General features: G+C 43.6%; 1 protein-coding gene and 1 pseudogene across 2 annotated transcripts in view; both read right to left on the reverse strand.

Moving 5' to 3' along the window:
* Positions 1-1,024: 1,024 nt before the first annotated feature.
* On the reverse strand, positions 1,025-1,956 carry LOC114217164 (V-type proton ATPase subunit D pseudogene; annotated as a pseudogene).
* A 5,878-nt stretch (positions 1,957-7,834) lies between these two features.
* Positions 7,835-18,574, reverse strand: part of NCMAP (non-compact myelin associated protein) — a 41,224-nt gene continuing 30,484 nt past the window's right edge. For both annotated transcript variants that reach the window (XM_028113908.2, XM_028113909.2), the window contains exons 2-4: positions 15,446-15,531; positions 11,716-11,800; positions 7,835-9,463 (exon numbers count right to left, since the gene is read on the reverse strand). In XM_028113908.2, the coding sequence (XP_027969709.1) occupies positions 9,322-9,463; positions 11,716-11,800; positions 15,446-15,524 (306 nt within the window). In that variant the 5' untranslated portion in view covers positions 15,525-15,531 and the 3' untranslated portion in view covers positions 7,835-9,321. The remainder of the gene's footprint in view (positions 9,464-11,715; positions 11,801-15,445; positions 15,532-18,574) is intronic.

Below are 18,574 nucleotides of genomic sequence, written 5' to 3' on the forward strand. Positions count from 1 at the left end.
AATAGAGAAATAATAGAGAAAATCAATGAAACCAAAAGTTGGTTCTTTATAACAATTAATAAAATTAACAAACCTTTAACTGAACTGATCAAGAAAAAAGAGAAATACTCAAATTACTAACTCAGAAATGAAAGAGGAAACATCATTATTGATCTTTCAGAAATACAAAGAATTATAATACTACAAAAAATTGTATGCCAACAAACTAGCTAACCTATATGGAATGGACAAATTCCTAAAAAGCCACAAATTACCAAAACTGACTGAAGAAGAAATATAAAATCTGGATAGATCTACAACAAGTAAGGTGACTGAATTAGTAATAGTAATTTTAAAAAATCTTTCAACAAAGAAAAGCCCAGACCCAAATAATCAGAAGGTTTTTTCACTGGTAAATTCTACCAAATGTTTATTTTTTTTATTTTTGAATCATTTTACTGTTTATACCATAATCACATGAAAATTGGCAGAACTCCCATGACAGACCGGACAGAGACCTGTCATGCAAGGCAAATAGTGAAGGTTTCATAAAGCTGGAGAGAAGTACCAGGGTTCCACAAGATGGCCGCAGAGATCCCAGACAACAGTGCCACGGTGTCAGTGTCGGAGCAGGTGGGAACAGAAGCGGCCATGGCCATAGCTGGCCTGAGGCCACTGCTGTTTCCTTTTTTTTTTTTTTAAAGATTTTATTTATTTATTTGAGAGAGAGAGTGAGACAGAGCACATGAGAGGGGGGAGGGTCAGAGGGAGAAGCAGACTCCCTGCTGAGCAGGGAGCCCTATGCGGGACTCGATCCCGGGACTCCAGGATCATGACCTGAGCCGAAGGCAGTCGCTTAACCAACTGAGCCACCCAGGCGCCCTGCCACTGCCATTTCCTAAGGGGGATTTCCTAATATGCTTGGTAAGCAGATCACTTGAACAGATGTACATGGAGCAGGGTACTGCTTCTGCTGAATAAATTCTACAGGTTCCTGGGCAGGGGCTACAAATCTCATGTGATAAATGGTTGCTGAATTAGGATTTTGCAAAGGTAGTCCCATAACCAACATCCAGGGAAATTTTACCACCAGTGAAATTCTTAGGCCAAAAAATAAATAGCCACACATACCAAACCTACACACTGTGAATTAAAATGGTGCCATGTTAGGGCTTATGAAAGAACCAGAGCAGGAAAGATTATTCAAACAGAAGATCCTCATCCTTCTCTTAAGCCAGAAGATTAGCAGGCTCCATCACCTCACCAACTGTCCTCCATTGCTCCAAGTCCTTCTCAGATTTTTCCTCGAGAATCTTTTTCTTCTGTATTTTCTTTAATCTACAGAACTCTTCTCGCTCTCTCTCATCCAGCTCTGTGATGATAGAAGCAAGAGTACGTTCAATCCGGGGAATGATGATGTGTTCAATGGCATTGACACGCCTGTTGGTTATCTTGATGGCTTCATCCAAAGTAACAAAGGAAGTCTGAAGCGAAGCTAGTTCCACCAGTAACTCCACTGCTCTGGCGTAGTTCCCCTTTAATTTCGCCAACTGCTCCCCACCTCGGGCTAAACCAGTCAGTTCATAACTGTCAGTTCCTTCATGATAATGTTCAAACACTGGCAAGGTAACACCTGCTATGTTATGTTTCTTAGCTTGGATCTTCACTTGGGCTTTATTTACATTTTGGATAACTGTGCTGAAATCCCCTGCTGTGAACTTGGCCTCAGCAAGTGAAAAGGCAACTTCTCTCATCACTTCACCCATCAACATTTTAGTCTCTATTATCTTCTTTAGGATCTGTAGAAATCGAAGAGTTAAGGCATCAGATTTTTTCTTCAGGAGGTTTCGACTCGTCTGTGCTCCTTTTAATCGAGCTTTCATGATGGTCTGTGCCATGCGCGAGGGAAAGATTTCAATTCGTTCTTTGCCTGACATTCTGACAATGACAGTTTGGCTCGGATCCCCGGCCGGGCAATCGAGGCTGCCCCAGCCACAGGGTCTTCCTCTAAGGGAGTCAGCCTCTACCAAATGTTTAAAGAATTAACATCAACCCCTTTCAAAAAAAAAAAAAAAAAAAAAGAGGAAACACTTGCCAACTCATTCTATGAGGCCAGTATTACTCTGATACCAAAACAGACAAAGACGTCACAAGAAAATTATAGACAAGGGCGCCTGGGTGGCTCAGTTGGTTAAGCGAATGCCTTCGGCTCAGGTCATGATCCTGGAGTCCCGGGATCGAGTCCCGCATCGGGCTCCCTGCTCAGCAGGGAGTCTGCTTCTCCCTCCGACCCTCCCCCCCTCACGTACACTCTCTCTCTCTCTCTCTCTCATTCTCACTCTCTCAAAATAAATAATAAATAAATCTTTAAAAAAAGAAAATTATAGACAAATATCTTTTAGAGTATAGATGCAAAAATCCTCAATAAAATATTACAAAAAAAAAATCTAGCAACATATAAAAAGGATCTTATACTAGGACTGAAATTTATTCCAGCAATGGGAGGGGAGGTTGGTTTAACAAATGAAAATCTATCAATGTAGTATATGTACCATATTAATAAAGTACAAAAACAATATGATCATCTTATAGATGCAGAAAATCATTTGACAAAATTCAACTCCCTTTCTTGATAAGAACACTTAAACTAGGAATACAGCTAAATTTCCTCAACCTAACAAGGGCCAGCTATTGACGCAGCTAACATGATACTTAGTGGTGAAAGGCTGGTTATTTTTCCCCTGAGATCAGGAAGAAGACAAAGAGGTCTGCTCCTAACATTTATATTCAAAATAGTACTGGAAGTTCTAACCAGAGCAGTTAGGCAAGAACAAGAGATAAAAAGCATCCAAATTGTAAAGGAAGAGGTGAAATGGTCTCTTAGTCACATGACATGATTTTATATGTAGAAACCCTAAAGATCTCACACAAAAACTATCAGAGCTAATAAATCCAGCAAAGTTGCAGGATATGCAGTCAACACACAAAAATCACACTAGGAATTTATAACCTAAAAAGGAAATTAAGAAAACAATTTTATTTATAATAGCATCAAAAAGAATAAAATACTTAGGAATAAATTTTTTAAAAAGTGTAAGACTTAAATAATGCAAACTACAAAATTTCACTGAAAAAAATTAAGGAAGACCAAAATAAATGGAAGGGCATTCCATGTTCATGGATCAGAAGACTTAATATTATTAAGATAGCAATACTCCCCAAAATGATCTATAAGTACAATGTAGTCCCTATCAAAATCTCAGCTGCCATTTTTGAAAAAGTGACAAGCTTGTACTAAAATTCATGTAGAGATGTAAGGGACCCAGAATAGCCAAAATATTTTGAGCAAGAGAAAAAAAAAAAAAGAAGAAGAAGAAAGAAAGAAGACTGGACAAAGTTGGAGGACTCACATGTCCAGATTCCAAAACTCGCTACATATCAAGACAGTGTGGCATAAGAATAGAAATATAGATCAATGAACTAGAATTCAGAGTCTGGAAATAAATCCTTGTATTTATGGTCAATTAATTTTTGATAAGGGTACCAAGACAATTCAATGGGGTTAAAATAGTCTTTCCAACAAATGATGCTGGGACAATAGGATCTCCACATGCAAAAGATGAAACTGGTTCCCTATCGCACACCATGTACAAAAATTACTTCAAACTGGGTCATATATGTAAACGTAAGAGCTAAAACTATAAAACTCTTACAAGAAAACATATGAGTAAATATTCATGATCTTGGATTAGGCAATGGTTTCTTAAATATGATACCAAAAGCACAAGTGACAAAACAAAAAAAATAAACCGAATTTCATCAAAATGAAAAACTTTGAGCTGCAAATGTGAAAGTGAATGAAAGTAAAAAGGCAAACCACAGAATGGGAGAAAACGTTTGCAGATCATATATCTGATAAGGGACTTGTAACCAGAATATATGAAGAATTCTTACAAGTCAACAGTAATAACAGTTTAAAAGAACCCAAATAACCCAATTTAAAAATAGGCAAAGGATTTGAATTGGCATTTCTTCAAAAGTGATATAAAATGGCCAATCTGCATATGCAAAGATAGTCAACATCATTAGTCGCTAGGCAAATTCAAACTGAAATCATCATGAGATACCATTATATAACCATGAATATGGCTGTGATAAAAAAGATGGACAGTAAAATGTTAGCAAGGATGTGGAGCTGTTGGAACCCTCGTATATTGCTGGTGGAAATGTAAAATGGTCCAGCCACTTCAGAAAACAGTTTGGCATTTTCTCAAAAGATTACACAGAGTTAGGGATGCCTGGGTGGCTCAGTGGGTTAAGTGGCTGCCTTTGGCTCAGGTCATGATCCTGGGGTCCTGGGATCAAGTCCCACATTGGGCTCCTTGCTCAGTGGGGAGCCTACTTCTCCCTCTGCCTGCAGCTTCCCCTGCTTGTGCTCTCTCTCTCTGACAAATAAATAAATTAAAAAAAAAAACAGATTACACAGAGTTATATAATGCAGTGATTCCATTGCTAAGGTACATGCCCAAGAGAACGGAAACGTATGCCTACACCAAACTTGTACATGAATGTTCACCACAGTATCATTCATAATAGCAAAAAAAAGTAGAAACAATCCAAATGTCCATCAGCTAGATAAACAAACCATGGTATAGCCATATAATGGCATAATATTCATCCCCAAGAAGGAAGGGAGTACTATTTCAGGCTACAACATAGATGAACCTTGAAAACATTACGCTAAGTGAAAGGGACTAGTCATAAAAGGCCACATATTGTCTGACTCCATTAATATGAAATGTCCAGAATAGGAAAATCCATAAGCAAAATGTAAATTAGTGGTTGTCAGGGTCTGGGGAGAGGGATGGCTATGGGAAGTATCTGCTAATGGGTCTGGAGCTTCTTTTGGGGGTGATGAAAATGTTCTGGAATTTGATTAGTGGTGATGGAGGCACAGATCCATGCCTGTACTAACAACCACTGACTTGTATATTTTTAAAGGGTAAACCTGATGTCATGTAAATTATATCTCAATAAAGTTGTTATTAAAATAAAGATAAGCCACAGCATAACAAAGACAAAAGACATATCCAGAATGTATATAAAACTCCTACAAGTCAATAATGAAAAAGGAAGACAACCAAAACCAAAAAAAGGGACAAATGGAAAAGTAACTTTACAAAAGATAAAATAAAGGGCCAATAATCATACAAAAGGGGGGGGTGCCTGGGTGGCTCAGTCGGTTAAGTGTCTGCCTTTGGATCAGGTCATGATCTCAGGGTCCTGGGATGGAGCCCCGTGTAGGGCTCCCTTCTCAGCGGGGAGTCGGCTTCTCCCTCTCCCTCTGCCCCTCCCCCCCACCCGCTCATGTTCTCTTTCTCAAATAAATAAAATCGTTAAAAACAAAACAAAAAACATATGAGAAAGGGACCAGTTCCACCAATCATCAGGGAATTCAATTAAAACCATCATGAGAGATCACTATGGGCACATCAGAATGACTGAAATGCAGGATTCTGAAAATACCCTAGTGTTAGCGAAGAAATGTGGAGCAAGATGAACTCCCTTACGCTACTGGGGGGGTGGGGGATGTAAGCTGGTGCAACTCTTTGGCACTGCTGACGGAGGCCTATATCCATATACTCTGTATATTCCTCAACTGGGAATATTCCCCACAGAAATATGTACATGACCACCAAACTGTTTTTTTTTTTTTTTTAAGATTTTTATCTATTTATTTGAGAGAGAGAGAGAGCATGACAGCGGGGAGGGTCAGAGGGAGAAGCAGACTCCCCGCTGAGCAGGGAGCCCGATGCGGGACTCGATCCCGGGACTCCAGATTCATGACCCGAGCCGAAGGCAGTCGCCCAACCAACCGAGGCACCGAACTGTTCTTAGCGGTCCTACTTGTTACAGACCCAAACTGGGAACAACTTCTACGTGCATCAAACAGTAGAGTGGATAAACAAAATGCATCACGTGATGAAGATGACCACAATGAGCGTGAACGATCTTCAACTACATGTGACAATATGAACAAATATTACAAACGCCATGCTGTGCGACAGAAGCCAGAAGCAGAAGAGTTTACACTACGATTCTACTTCCAGATCAAAGTGTTCTAGGGAGGTAGAAGTCAGGACGCTGGTTACCTTTTGTGGGACATGAGGAGGGAAGGGGGAGGAAAGGAGCTTCTAGGATGCTGCTAATGCTCTTTCTTCATCTTCATACTGGTTACACAAGGGAGCTCGGTTTGGGCGCCTGGGTGGCTCAGTTGGTTAAGCGACTGCCTTCGACTCAGGTCGTGATCCCGGAATCCAGGGATCGAGTCCCGCATCGGGCTCCCTGCTCAGCGGGGGGTCTGCTTCTCCTTCGGACCCTCTTCCCTCTCCTGCTCTCTATCTCGCATTCTCTCTCTCTCATATAGAAAAACAAAAACAAAAAACTGAAGTCAACTCAATGAATGTTTGATTTAAGTCTCTTTGTTTTTAGACATTTTTCTTTAGATGTTTAATATCTTTTATTGAATCAGTGGCCAAATAAGGTGGCATCTGCTCAGTGAGGAAAGGCTCCTGTCAGAAATGAAATCCTCCACTGTGTTGCAAGACCCCTGTCCCAGGAGACCGGCGGCAGATTCCTTGAGAGTGGGGACCATGACAATGTGTTTAGTAGCACCTCAACTTGCACATAGGAGCCCTTAAAGGATGCTTATTATCTTCTTTAGCTAAAAAACAAAACACTAAAACCCCCTTCTTGGCCTCCCCTTACCTCTTTGCCTCTCCCCCCTTCCACTTCCAAGCTTTCATTTAGCAAAAGCACATATAACAAGGGATAATTTCTCTAGTAATTCCAGGAAGATTCCAGTATGGGCAGAAGAGTTTGGTTTTAGGGCTGGAACATTCCAAACAAAACAAAACAAAACAAAACAAAAATTTTTTTTTTTTTTTTTTTTTTTTAAAGCAGAACCCTTTTGGGAAACATATCTATTTGGGGCTTGAGTCCGTCAGGAAATAGCTTTCCCTGGTTGGATGGCATTCTATCCCTTGCTCCCTGGGCATAAGGGTTATGGGAAATGAAACAGGAATCCTTAGAGCTTTGATGGGCTCAGAAAGGGGTCCTTTGGCTCCAATCCTGGGAGCCCAAAGGAGGCTACCGAAGTGGCTTTGCCCCTACTGTCGGTTTGGAAGCCAGACTCCTGACCTCTGCTCAGACACATGGACAAGCCTGTCCTCCTGCTGTTCGGCCCATAAAAGAATCCATGTTCTTTGAGCCAAGATGTTAGGGAAGAATGTGGTACAATGGAGAGTGGGACTTTGGAGTCAAAAATGTGGGTTTGTGTCTTATCTTTGCAACTTAACTGGTTGTGTGACTGTGGACATGTACCTTTCTCTTGGAATTTGCAATTCTCACCTGCAAACAGAACAAGTAATTCCTCCCAGGGTTATTGGGAAAAATATCTGATGAGATTATTTATGTGAAAGCATCTTGCCAAGTACCTGGTACATGGTGGATATTTAAACACAGGAGGGAGAAAAGATGTTTGGGTAGGAAGAATTTGCCAGTATTTTTCCAGACATATCCAAGCGAGCATTTTTATAGTGGGATGACATGGCTCTGTGACCCTGGGTCAGCCTTCTTATCTTCCTGACCCTCAATTTCCCCTCAGAAGAGATTTCTGCCTCCAAGAAGGGACCCCTAGAATTTGAGGTTAAAGGTCAGAGTGTGTCACTTTCTGCAACAGAGTAAAGATTTATTACCTTGTTTCCAAGATACCTTCAATTGTAAGGTACATAACAGCTTTTGGAGAGAGAAAAAAAAATTTTTTTAAAGATTTTATTTATTTATTTGACAGAGAGAGATAGAGAGAGAGCACAAGTAGGCAGAGTGGCAGGCAGAGGGAGAGGGAGAAGCAGGCTCTCTGCTGAGCAGGGAGCCGGACATGGGGCTCAATCCCAGCACCCTGGGATCATGACCTGAGCCACCCAGGCGCCCCCGAGAGAAAAAAAATTTTAAGACAAATTCTGATTTCAGAATCATTAACATGTGAACAAATACGTCTTGCAATTGAAGAAATACTGTAACAATAATGCTGGCTCTCATTTATTAAGCATTTGCTGAGTGCCAGGTACCACCCGAGCTCCTCTACCTACCAAGTCCTTGACTAATTAAAGTAAGTCTGAGAGTCTTATGGTTAGCAAACCCAATATGGAGTGCTCACGTGACTCTTCCAAGGCCACACGACCAGGAGGTAGGGCTTGGAAGGCAAGCCTTCTTAATTTCAAAATGCTTTTCTCTCTCAATAGATTGTTCTCCGGGCTAAGGAGATAAAGAGATCAGCTCCGTACAGAGAAATGGTTTGCAAACCTGGTGCTTTAAATGTGCCCTGAATCTCTGCAAGGTCACCGGGAAGGACACAGGTAACACAAACAGGGTTGTAATCTTATCAGTCTCTAATACTGGTCCTTGGAGGGAAGGTGTGACCTGGAGAGAGGGGATTGCTCAGAATCCAAACAGAGGGAAGCTAAGAAATGAGACTGAGTTAGGCTTAATCCAGCCCCAAAGGGAGAGGACAGGCTCTGACCAGGTCACACCTTGACCTGGTCACATCTGACCCGCTCCTGGCTCGTTCAAGGCCCGAGGACACCGCAATAAGCTTTTGCCATAGAGGCCATCATTCCTCAAGGTCACCCTATTCCTTCTCCTCTGACTCTTTGCTAATGAAGTAGAAACCTTTCGAGAAGAATTGTCTTTCCCATTACCTTTCTTAAAGACGGAGAAATCTGCTGACCGGTTGTCATGAGCTAGCTAGTGGTCATCTAGTACAGGAACAAGTTATAAATTAACAGGTTGGTTTTTTGGTTAGTTAGCCCAAGTTAGTTCCCCTGTGCTTGATGAACGGCATTGAATATTTTGCTCTGCAAAACTGTGGCTATAGCACTGATTCCTATAGGACCTCAGTGGTGATACTCTCGGGAGCATGCTCTGACCCCTGACTCCTGACCAGAAGACTCCTGGGTTGTCTGCCTAGCAATTGTGTTTGGGGGAGAGAGCCACACCCACTTCAGTGGATTGCTGGCATAGCTCTACCTCATCAGAGCACAAACAATGTCCCACAGCTTTTTGGAAGGGTGGCAGCAGGGACATGGACACAGCTAGGGTGGGGCAGGGCAGGGCAGGGTTGGGGGTTGCCTGAAGCATCCAGACTTGCATGAGATGCCCCTTGTTGACCCAACCGGAAGGAACTCGTAGTGAAGCTGCCAGAGGAGATATGCGCTTCTGGGTCTTGACTGGAGAAGGCTCTTTGGACGGTGGCCAAGATAGCACCAAGGTTGGGGGGGGAGGTCACCGAGTCTCCACATGGACGTCAACGGGGCTGAAGGTCACGGTTGCAGGGTGTTGATTGCTGTTGCTGTTCGGGCCCAAGGTAGAAGGGGAGGCTGGCTTGGGCCCCTTGGGCTCCAGTTCCCTCCTGGTCCTCATTTTCCTGGAATGAGATACGCATGCATGCTTGAGTCTTCCACCTTCTATACCTTATGTTTTTGGCTCTGGCAAGGAGATTAACGTAGATCATCATTAAATAACGTTGCTTGATTGCCACCCACAGAATTTTACAACTGGAAGGAATCTTAGACATCAGCTAGCCTGACCCTTCCATTTTTTTGTGTAACTTAGGTTAGATATTTAATTTTATTTTATTTTTCCTGTTAATGAATGAGTAAAGTGTCAGGTGATTATATTAAAGACAAAATGAAGATACTATGATTTTTTTTTCTGTTCAAAGTTGTAGTGTGAATTAAATTTTGCAGTTTCATTATATTTGCCAAGTTGATTGCTAGAAATATTTAAGAACTTTTTGCATAGTTGAGAAGAGAATGGACTTAAAATGTATATCCAATCTTTCATTTCATATGCCAGAAAATTCAATGACTATAACAATCATTAATTTTAACAACTACATGAAATTTCATCTTGTTGACCTAACATAATATATATATATATATTTTTAAATTTCAAATGCTCAGAAAAGTTGCACAAATAGTAAAATTAGTACCTGAGCACCCCTCATGGAACAATTCACTGATTACCAGCAGTCTGCCACATTTGCCTCTTTCTCTCTCTCTTCATTTACACACGTGTACATCTACGCACATACATATACACAGAGTGTTTTTTTAAATCCTGAACTATCTGAGTCAGTTGCAGATGTCATGCCACTTCACCCCTAAATACTCCTCAAAACAAGGGTATTCTCCATGCAACCATCACTCAGTTGTCCCACTTGGAGAGCCTTCCATTTTAAAGATGACAAAATGGAGGCACAGAGAGGTTAAATAACTTGCCTCCCTTTGAGAGACAAAACACCGAGCTCTGGTCTCTCAGTTGCAGCCCAGGCATCATTGTAAACAGGGTGGGGTGGGTAGTCTCCATCCAAATTACAACCTAGGAAAGGGGCTCAGAGCGCTGGCAATGATGGACAGGAATGAAGGGCAGACACTATGGTTGGACGCCACTTCCTGGTCTGGGACGGATCCAAATGGTAATACCCTCAAAATTGTAAAAATAACTTATTAAGTGTTGTTATTATTATTACACATAGTGGTGGGAGTATTTTCTTTGAAACCACATGTACTGGGTTTAAATCCCAGCTCTGCCACCGAGGCTGAGTAAACTTGGGCTTGTTGGTTTATTTCCCAGTGCGTGTTTCACTCCTACAAAATTGGGGGATATAGAATTACCCACCTGGTGGGGTTGTAGCGAGGATTAAATGAGTTAACACATACAAGGAGCTTAAATTGATGCCTGGCACATAGTAAGAGATCAATATATGTATATAATATATGTGTACGTTATATATACATTTTAGATACATATATAATATGAAACATACATGTTTTATAAGTAACATTAACATTATTATAAAAACAATGCGTGTTTGCACCTCCTCAAAATAAAGACATACAGGGGTCCGCCTGTAAAAACCAACCAAGCAACTAGCAATTCCATCATGCAGACACACTGGTTGTTAACACCTTGCCATGTAGCATTTGAATCTTCCTTGGTTGTGTGTGTGTGTAACCACGTGTATAATTATAAGGTACATATCCTCTTTGTAAACTTTGCCGATACATTGTAAACAGCTTTCCTCATCAATAAACACACTTCTATAATATCTTTTTTTTTTAATGGCTTCCAAGTCTTCTATGATGTGGTTGTGTTTATAGTCTATTTTGATTTCTTGCCTGGGAAGAATAACTTTCTAGTACAGTTGTGACTTAGAGGTGGTAACACAACATTTATTCTTTATGCAATCACATGATATTATTTCCTCCTATTTGGTCCCGGAAAGTGGAGCTGGGGGTACAGGCATTCCAGTATTTGTCACCCCAAATACTCATGTGGTCTGCTCGACACAACCTAGCAGACTCCCTGAGATTAAAGGATTGGAACATATTCCTTTATGACTGTATGTTACCTTACCGCAGTGCTCAAGGCCATTAGCATTGTCATGATGATTATTATATTTAACAACTACCTCTGCAGGTACAAAAATATTTGGTTACCATGAAGTTCCTACAGGAGAACAGATGTCAAAAAAGGACCCACAAAGGGTTCGAGCGTTGGACGACGGCCTCATGGGTCCTGTGGGGCACGTGGCTGGCACCCACAAGAGTTAGTTGGCATTCATTCAGATATCAACGAAGGGACAAGAGCCTCAGAGCCCAGGGCATCCCATACCTGTTGTACATCTTCAGCAGGATCAGAACCACGGTGAAGATGATGATGACAACTACCACAATGGCCGCAACAATGGCTCCAGAACCTACGAGGAGAGGCGTGGGAATGGCAAACGTGTAAACTGAAATGAAGGGAAGCATCCAGAGACTGGGAGGGGGACCTCCACCCGGCACTTCCCATCCTCACTGGATCGGGTGCGGAGAGGACGTGCTGTCCTGGCACCCTGCCTACTGACCCCAGGACAGAGACATATCCAGAATGGCGGGGCACCCCTCCCCACAGCGGGGCTTGGAGGGTGGTGTCCTCAGCACATCACCTGCCCAAATCCTGTCTCAGGCCATCCTGTTGTTAATCAGTCCTAACACAGCGCCCAACTTCCTTTGTGAAACAGGCAAGCAAAAGGCCCTTGCCTCTTTGTGATGATACAAAGTAACATGTAATTTTGTAGCTAATTTTGAAAATACAAATACGAGCAAAAAAAAAAAAAAAAAAAGGAACTCATTGCCCCAGGAACCACTGATCATCTACACATACATACTTTCACCAATGTCATCATGTATACGCACGTATGCGTTTTAAATACCTATCTACTCAACATTTTTGAGTAATTTATTAATCCTATGTCTGAAAATCCACCTTAAGGAAATAGTCATAAAAGTGTAAAATACGTATTTGATAAAAATGGAACCATGTTCCATACAGTTTTACAACCATATCCCAATCATCTTTCCATGTAATTACATTGTTTTTCATGACTTTGATGGCTATGTAGTCCCCCATTGTTTGGATGTGACATAATTTGTTTACCAATTCCATGTTGAGGATATTTATGTTGTTTTCAATTTTATACTATGAAAAACAAGGCTATAATGAATGTCTTTGTGGCTTAATATCTCAGGTTCTAATTTCAATATCAGCACTCGATCTCCTTGGCCACCTCTAATTCCACCTTCAAAATCAACGTCCTTGTGGGAATTGAAATTGAAAATACAAAAAAACCATATGCCGGGGGGGGGTGTCATACTTTAAGCCAATCTATTTGATTCTGGGGTGTTTATCTTAGGGAATAATCCTAAATACAGAAAACGCTGTATGAATGAAGATGTTAGTTACAATGTTATTTATATTCTAAACACGGGAATGGATCAATAAGGTATGGCATGCCTACCTCATGAAATGTTACCCTATAGTTGGAATGATTTGTGGAAAAGAGAATATGATATTATGTACACACCCACATATACACATTATGTTGCAACCATTAAAGTATGTGCATACAAACATAATGTTAAGTAAAAGAAGCCAGATATAAAAGGGTATGTACGGTATGGTTCCATTTCTATAAAGCTCAGAACCAGGTAGAACTAATGTCTGATAGGAGAAGTCAGAGCAGTGATTCCCTTGGCCAGGTGGGGGACAGTGTGGCAAGGGTCTGATAGGAGAAGTCAGAGCAGTGATTCCCTTGGCCAGGTGGGGGACAGTGTGGCAAGGGTGTGATAGGAGAAGTCAGAGCAGCGATTCCCTTGGCCAGGTGGGGGACAGTGTGGCAAGGGTCTGATAGGAGAAGTCAGAGCAGCGATTCCCTTGGCCAGGTGGGGGACAGTGTGGCAAGGGTCTGATAGGAGAAGTCAGAACAGCGATTCCCTTGGCCAGGTGGGGGACAGTGTGGCAAGGGTCTGATAGGAGAAGTCAGAGCAGCGATTCCCTTGGCCAGGTGGGGGACAGTGTGGCAAGGGTCTGATAGGAGAAGTCAGAGCAGCGATTCCCTTGGCCAGGTGGGGGACAGTGTGGCAAGGGTCTGATAGGAGAAGTCAGAGCAGCGATTCCCTTGGCCAGGTGGGGGACAGTGTGGCAAGGGTCTGATAGGAGAAGTCAGAGCAGCGATTCCCTTGGCCAGGTGGGGGACAGTGTGGCAAGGGTCTGATAGGAGAAGTCAGAACAGCGATTCCCTTGGCCAGGTGGGGGACAGTGTGGCAAGGGTCTGATAGGAGAAGTCAGAACAGCGATTCCCTTGGCCAGGTGGGGGACAGTGTGGCAAGGGTCTGATAGGAGAAGTCAGAACAGCGATTCCCTTGGCCAGGTGGGGGACAGTGTGGCAAGGGGCGCTGGGACGTCTGGGACCCTAGAGGTGGTCTGCTTCTTGATCTGCGGGCTGGTGACCCAAGTATGTTCATTTTGTGAAAATTCATCCAGCTGTGCACTACGATTTGTGCATTTTTTTGAATGTATGTAATGCTCTTACAAAAAGGTTTACTAAATAAAAACGAGAACAAAACTATGTCCAAATATTCACAGGAAGAAAGCCTGGAAGGAAAGGAAAAGGGGGTGGGGTGGGAATCCATTATGGAATAACTTGTTTTTTGTCTCCGTCCTAGGGAGTCCTGTGATGATGCTTTAATCCATGGTTTTTTAACCTTGTCTGGACAACCCTTTGCTGTGGGGAGTCTCCTGTGCCCTGTACAATATTTAGTAGCATCTCTGGCCTCCACTCACTAGGTATCATCAATACTGCTTCTTCCTCCCCACCAGGTATGACAAGCAATAGTGTCCAAACGCTGTCAAATGTCCCCTGACAGTCAAGTGGCCAGATAAGGTACCGGATACCTATTTAAATCAGAATTTCTGAAAAATAATGAATAATTTTTGGGATGTCTCAACTATTGCATGGCACGTCCTTATACTAAACAAACGCTACTTCCCTTAAATTCAAATTTAACCGGGTGTTCTGTATTTTATTTTCAAAATCTGGCAATCTTCTCTAGGGGGCAGAATCGTCTGGTTGAGAACCACTACTTTTAGTTAAGTAAAAGTAGAATTACTCCCATCCTGCTGACGGAGATTCGATCTACCCTGCATTTCCCTTCAGAACTGTTCTGAGCTACATCAGCAGGCCTCTGGAGGTCTCCCCAACCTGGCAAGGAGCAGGCTGACACACGGGACCCTGTCCCAAGAGTGATCCTCTCTAGGTCTCCATGAAGACACACGTCCTGCCAGTAGTCGGCTTCCTGCCAGGACCACGGTCTGGAGCTGTTATCACTGGGGAAACACTCCATGTCGGGAGGCCTGTTCCACGTGCACGGGTATGTGCCAGACCAACAAAAATGACAGAAATGGGCCCAACTTCCCCTAACATGATTAATTGGTTTTCTGAAGAGTGGTTGTTAAGTTTTTCCTTCCGGGGACCCCTTGCTCCTGGCAAACGTCTCCCCAGGACTACTCCCACCTACACTCATTTACTCCTTTGTGAATTGATGGGATGTTTTTGCCTTGCAAAAATAGTATGAATCATATGAAAGTAGTTACATTTTAAGGTGCTTCATTTAGGGACATCTTACAGGAGATTCAACTGTCCGTTGCCCTCTAGACCCCAAAACTCCCTGATGGTAATAGCAGTTATACCAGTAATGATCATAATAATACTCATTAGGTAGTTTGTGTGCATCGAGGCTATTCTAAGCTCCTTACATGGATCATCTGGTTTAGTCCTCACACCATTAAAGTGTGTGATGTTAATGGTAGTTTCATTCACATCCCCAGCTTACAGATGAGGAAACAGACACAAAGTAGTGAGGTCATGTGCTCAGGGTCACAGTGGGCATATGGTAGCAGTGAAACTGGGACCCAGGCAGTCTTATCTCCAGAAGCCACGCTCTTGACCTCTACACCAGGAGCTGACCACAGCCTTCGTTCCACCATCCCTCCCCTGGCCGCCAACCCAAGTTGGCCTTACTCTTGTACAGGAAGTCTTCTCTGGTGGTCACGTTCAAGGAGAAGAAGGTAGTACCCCCCAAAGGGGTGGCTGTGGTCATCTCGATCCTGGCAAGAACAAAGACGAAATTTCGTTTAACACCAGAGTGAGCTTTACAATGTCTGTATGATGCCTCTTTTGGTCTTTACGTGGATGACTAGAGAAGAGTCAAGCAGGTGGCTTTTCTTCACGGCAAGTAAATACAAAGCCTTTTACTATCTACTGCGGAGAATTAAGAATAATGTCTGACATTTGTAAAGAACTTCCTTGTTCACAGCAGTTTAAATTAACTCAACAACATTTATTAAATTTTTCCTAACTAGGTATCACCCAGAATGTCTAAATTGGTCTTCTAGAAACTGTGTGAGGGAGGCTATGATGGTCGTTTTACTGAAGAAATTGAAGTCCCTAATGCTTCATGGAGCCCCAAGTTTGAATTTAACCCAGGACATCCATCTCCTGTGCTGGTGGGACTGTCAGCATCTCACAAGGATGCCTGAAATGATGCTTCTGCTTTCAGAAGCTTTACAATCCAAGGAGGCAAACGTAAATAAATAAATAAGCAAGCAGATGGAAAATTTAACTATGTTATTAAGCAGTCAGTGACATAAGCCATCCCTGGGCTGTGAAGAATGGCTTCAAGGAAAAGCTAAATTTGCATGGGCCTTGAGGGATGGACATGGTTTGGGATGGCAGGACAGAGAACAAAGGCCAGGCTGCACAAAGCCCTCAGTGGGAAGACAGACGCTGCATGCTGAGCGTCTGCCAGGCACCAGGCTCTGTCATAGGCACCTTCACACCCCGTATCAGCTCACCCGTTAATCTTCTCAGTCATCACATGTTACTGCTGAGCAAACTGAGGCTCAGAGTGGCTGAGTGAAGGGACAAAAGTCACACAGCAAGGAACACATAGAGCTTGGACCCAAACACATGCTCTGAGTGCCCAGTATAGCTTCTTTCCCTGACGGTGGCAGGAATCCAAATTCACAAGCCTGCAATCTTACACTTGAGGAGTGAGCCAGGAGGTTCCCGGTTAATATGAAGTCACGCCACCAGGAACAAGTGTCAAGATCCTCCCCCAAGAAGTATATTCTGAGCGTGTGGTAGCATCCACATTTGCTCTGAACGACAGGCATCCAGAAGAGGAGGGACGCCAATGAGGTTTCTCTACTTCAGAGCAGTACTTTTACTACAGTTTACAGGCCTGTGAAAGATCGCCACCAAGAAAAGAATTATCCAGGCCTATTCGTAATGCTAAGAAGGCATAGGCTTCATGGTGGTCGCTCCATCTTCCGGAGAAGAGATGTTCTGGACACCTAACACAATATTTGTACACAAATTTTTTTTATTTTTTTTGAAAAGATTTTATATATTTGAGAGAGAGAGAGAGCGTGCACAAGCAGGGGGAGGGGGAGAGAGAGAGGGAGAAGCAGGCTGACCCCCTGAGCAGGGAGCCCGATGCGGGGCTCGATCCCAGGACCCCGGGATCATGACCTGAGCCGAAGGCAGACGCTTAACGACTGAGCCACCCAGGCGCCCCTTCAGTTCTTCTTTATTAAGGAAGAAAAGCAAGACTCAGTTGAAATCCTTTTTCTACTCCACTTCTACCTCATTTCCTCCCTCCCCCAAAGTAACCACTACCTTGGCCATTACTGTGTGTTCTTTTCATCAAAGTTTTAAAAGGTTTACCACATCTGTATATGCCCATAAACACTGGAAGATCATGGTTCTAACTAACCAAATACTAATTGAGCACCTACTAAGTGACTGATGCTGGGAACATACTAGTGAAATGCAAGACAGACTCCTTGGCTCCAGAAGCTCACATTCTAGTGAGACAGAGACAGAGAGAGACTGTAGGTTTGATCACAGCATTCTCGGGCTCAAAAAAACAGTCACCTTCCAGTGCCCACATTTGAACAGCTGGTAGCGAAAACCCTTCACTGTTTCCAGCCTCTCTTTCCAGCCCCTCTGCTCCTCACGTGAACCTCTGCCAAACTGCTGTGACAACAGACCACTCCGCCCCCTCTCTCCCCACCCCGTCATTCCCGGTCTTTGCTGCCAGTGGCCGGGCTGCCCAGGCTCTGGCTTCCCCAGTTCCCCACCGCGGGGGTCTCCCGAGATGTCCCACCTCGGGCCACAGCCCTCCATCCCCCAGCTCCTGATGGAAATGGGTCAGGGCACCTTCACTGGGGGCAGGTCATCTGCACCCAGGCTGGGGGATCTGGTTGCTGTGGCCTGCCCCACCCCATGGGGGCCTTGGCCTCAGAATGGCCCTCTTTGCCTTCACTTTCTCTGCTCTCCTTTAAGCCACGGGGCCCTGCTTAAAAACCCATAGCTCTTGTCTGTCCCTTCCTCCCGAAGCCCAGATCCTCAGGATTCCCAAGGAGCCGTGTGTGGCTCTGCCTGACCTCATACCAGTCAACCTTTCTTCCTTCCTGACCTCCCTGAATAGGCCCACTGGCCATGTTCCCCTGCCGGCTCCCCCTCCAAAATGAACACATCCTTCAGGATTGGGCCCAGCCACCCCTGGGAAGGCTCCCCGCTGCCCTAACCAGAATTAGCCGTCAGTCCTCTGCTGCCACAGCTGCACTCTGCAAAGAAGCACCACCAGAGCATGTGTCTCAGAAGCAGTCAACCTGCCATGTCCATTGTCGGGTCCTTGAGGGTAGAGGCTGTTTGGGGTCTTTTTCATATCCTCTTTACTTCTCCCACATAAACTGTCTGCTTTTTCTCACTTTTGCCAGTGGAAGTACTGGAGCAAATGACTGAACTTCTCCCAGCTTGGTTTGCTCATTTGTAAAATGAGGTAGCTTTTCCCAAGGGAGCTGAGGGTTCGACATTAAGTATGGAAAGTGCTCTCAGTGCTTGATAAATGATAGCTCTTAGTATTTTCGTGGGTATCAGCAAATATTTGCTGAACTCAGAGACAGGTGGCTCTGGAGCTCAAAACAAGAAAAAATTCTTTCTATAAAAATAAATTTGGACCAATATGAGAATATGGAATGACAGTCTCCCCCCAGCCCCTGCCCCCAGTGGCTACTCCCAAGGAGAGGCACCTGTCCCCCGCCGCCCACCATTCCCTATCCCATCATAAAGAGTTTTATGATG

This window comes from Eumetopias jubatus, unplaced genomic scaffold (assembly GCF_037043125.1).
Source record: "Eumetopias jubatus isolate StellerSeaLion01/CBP00866 unplaced genomic scaffold, mEumJub1_p1.0 scaffold_4, whole genome shotgun sequence".
Classification (NCBI taxonomy): domain Eukaryota; kingdom Metazoa; phylum Chordata; class Mammalia; order Carnivora; family Otariidae; genus Eumetopias; species Eumetopias jubatus.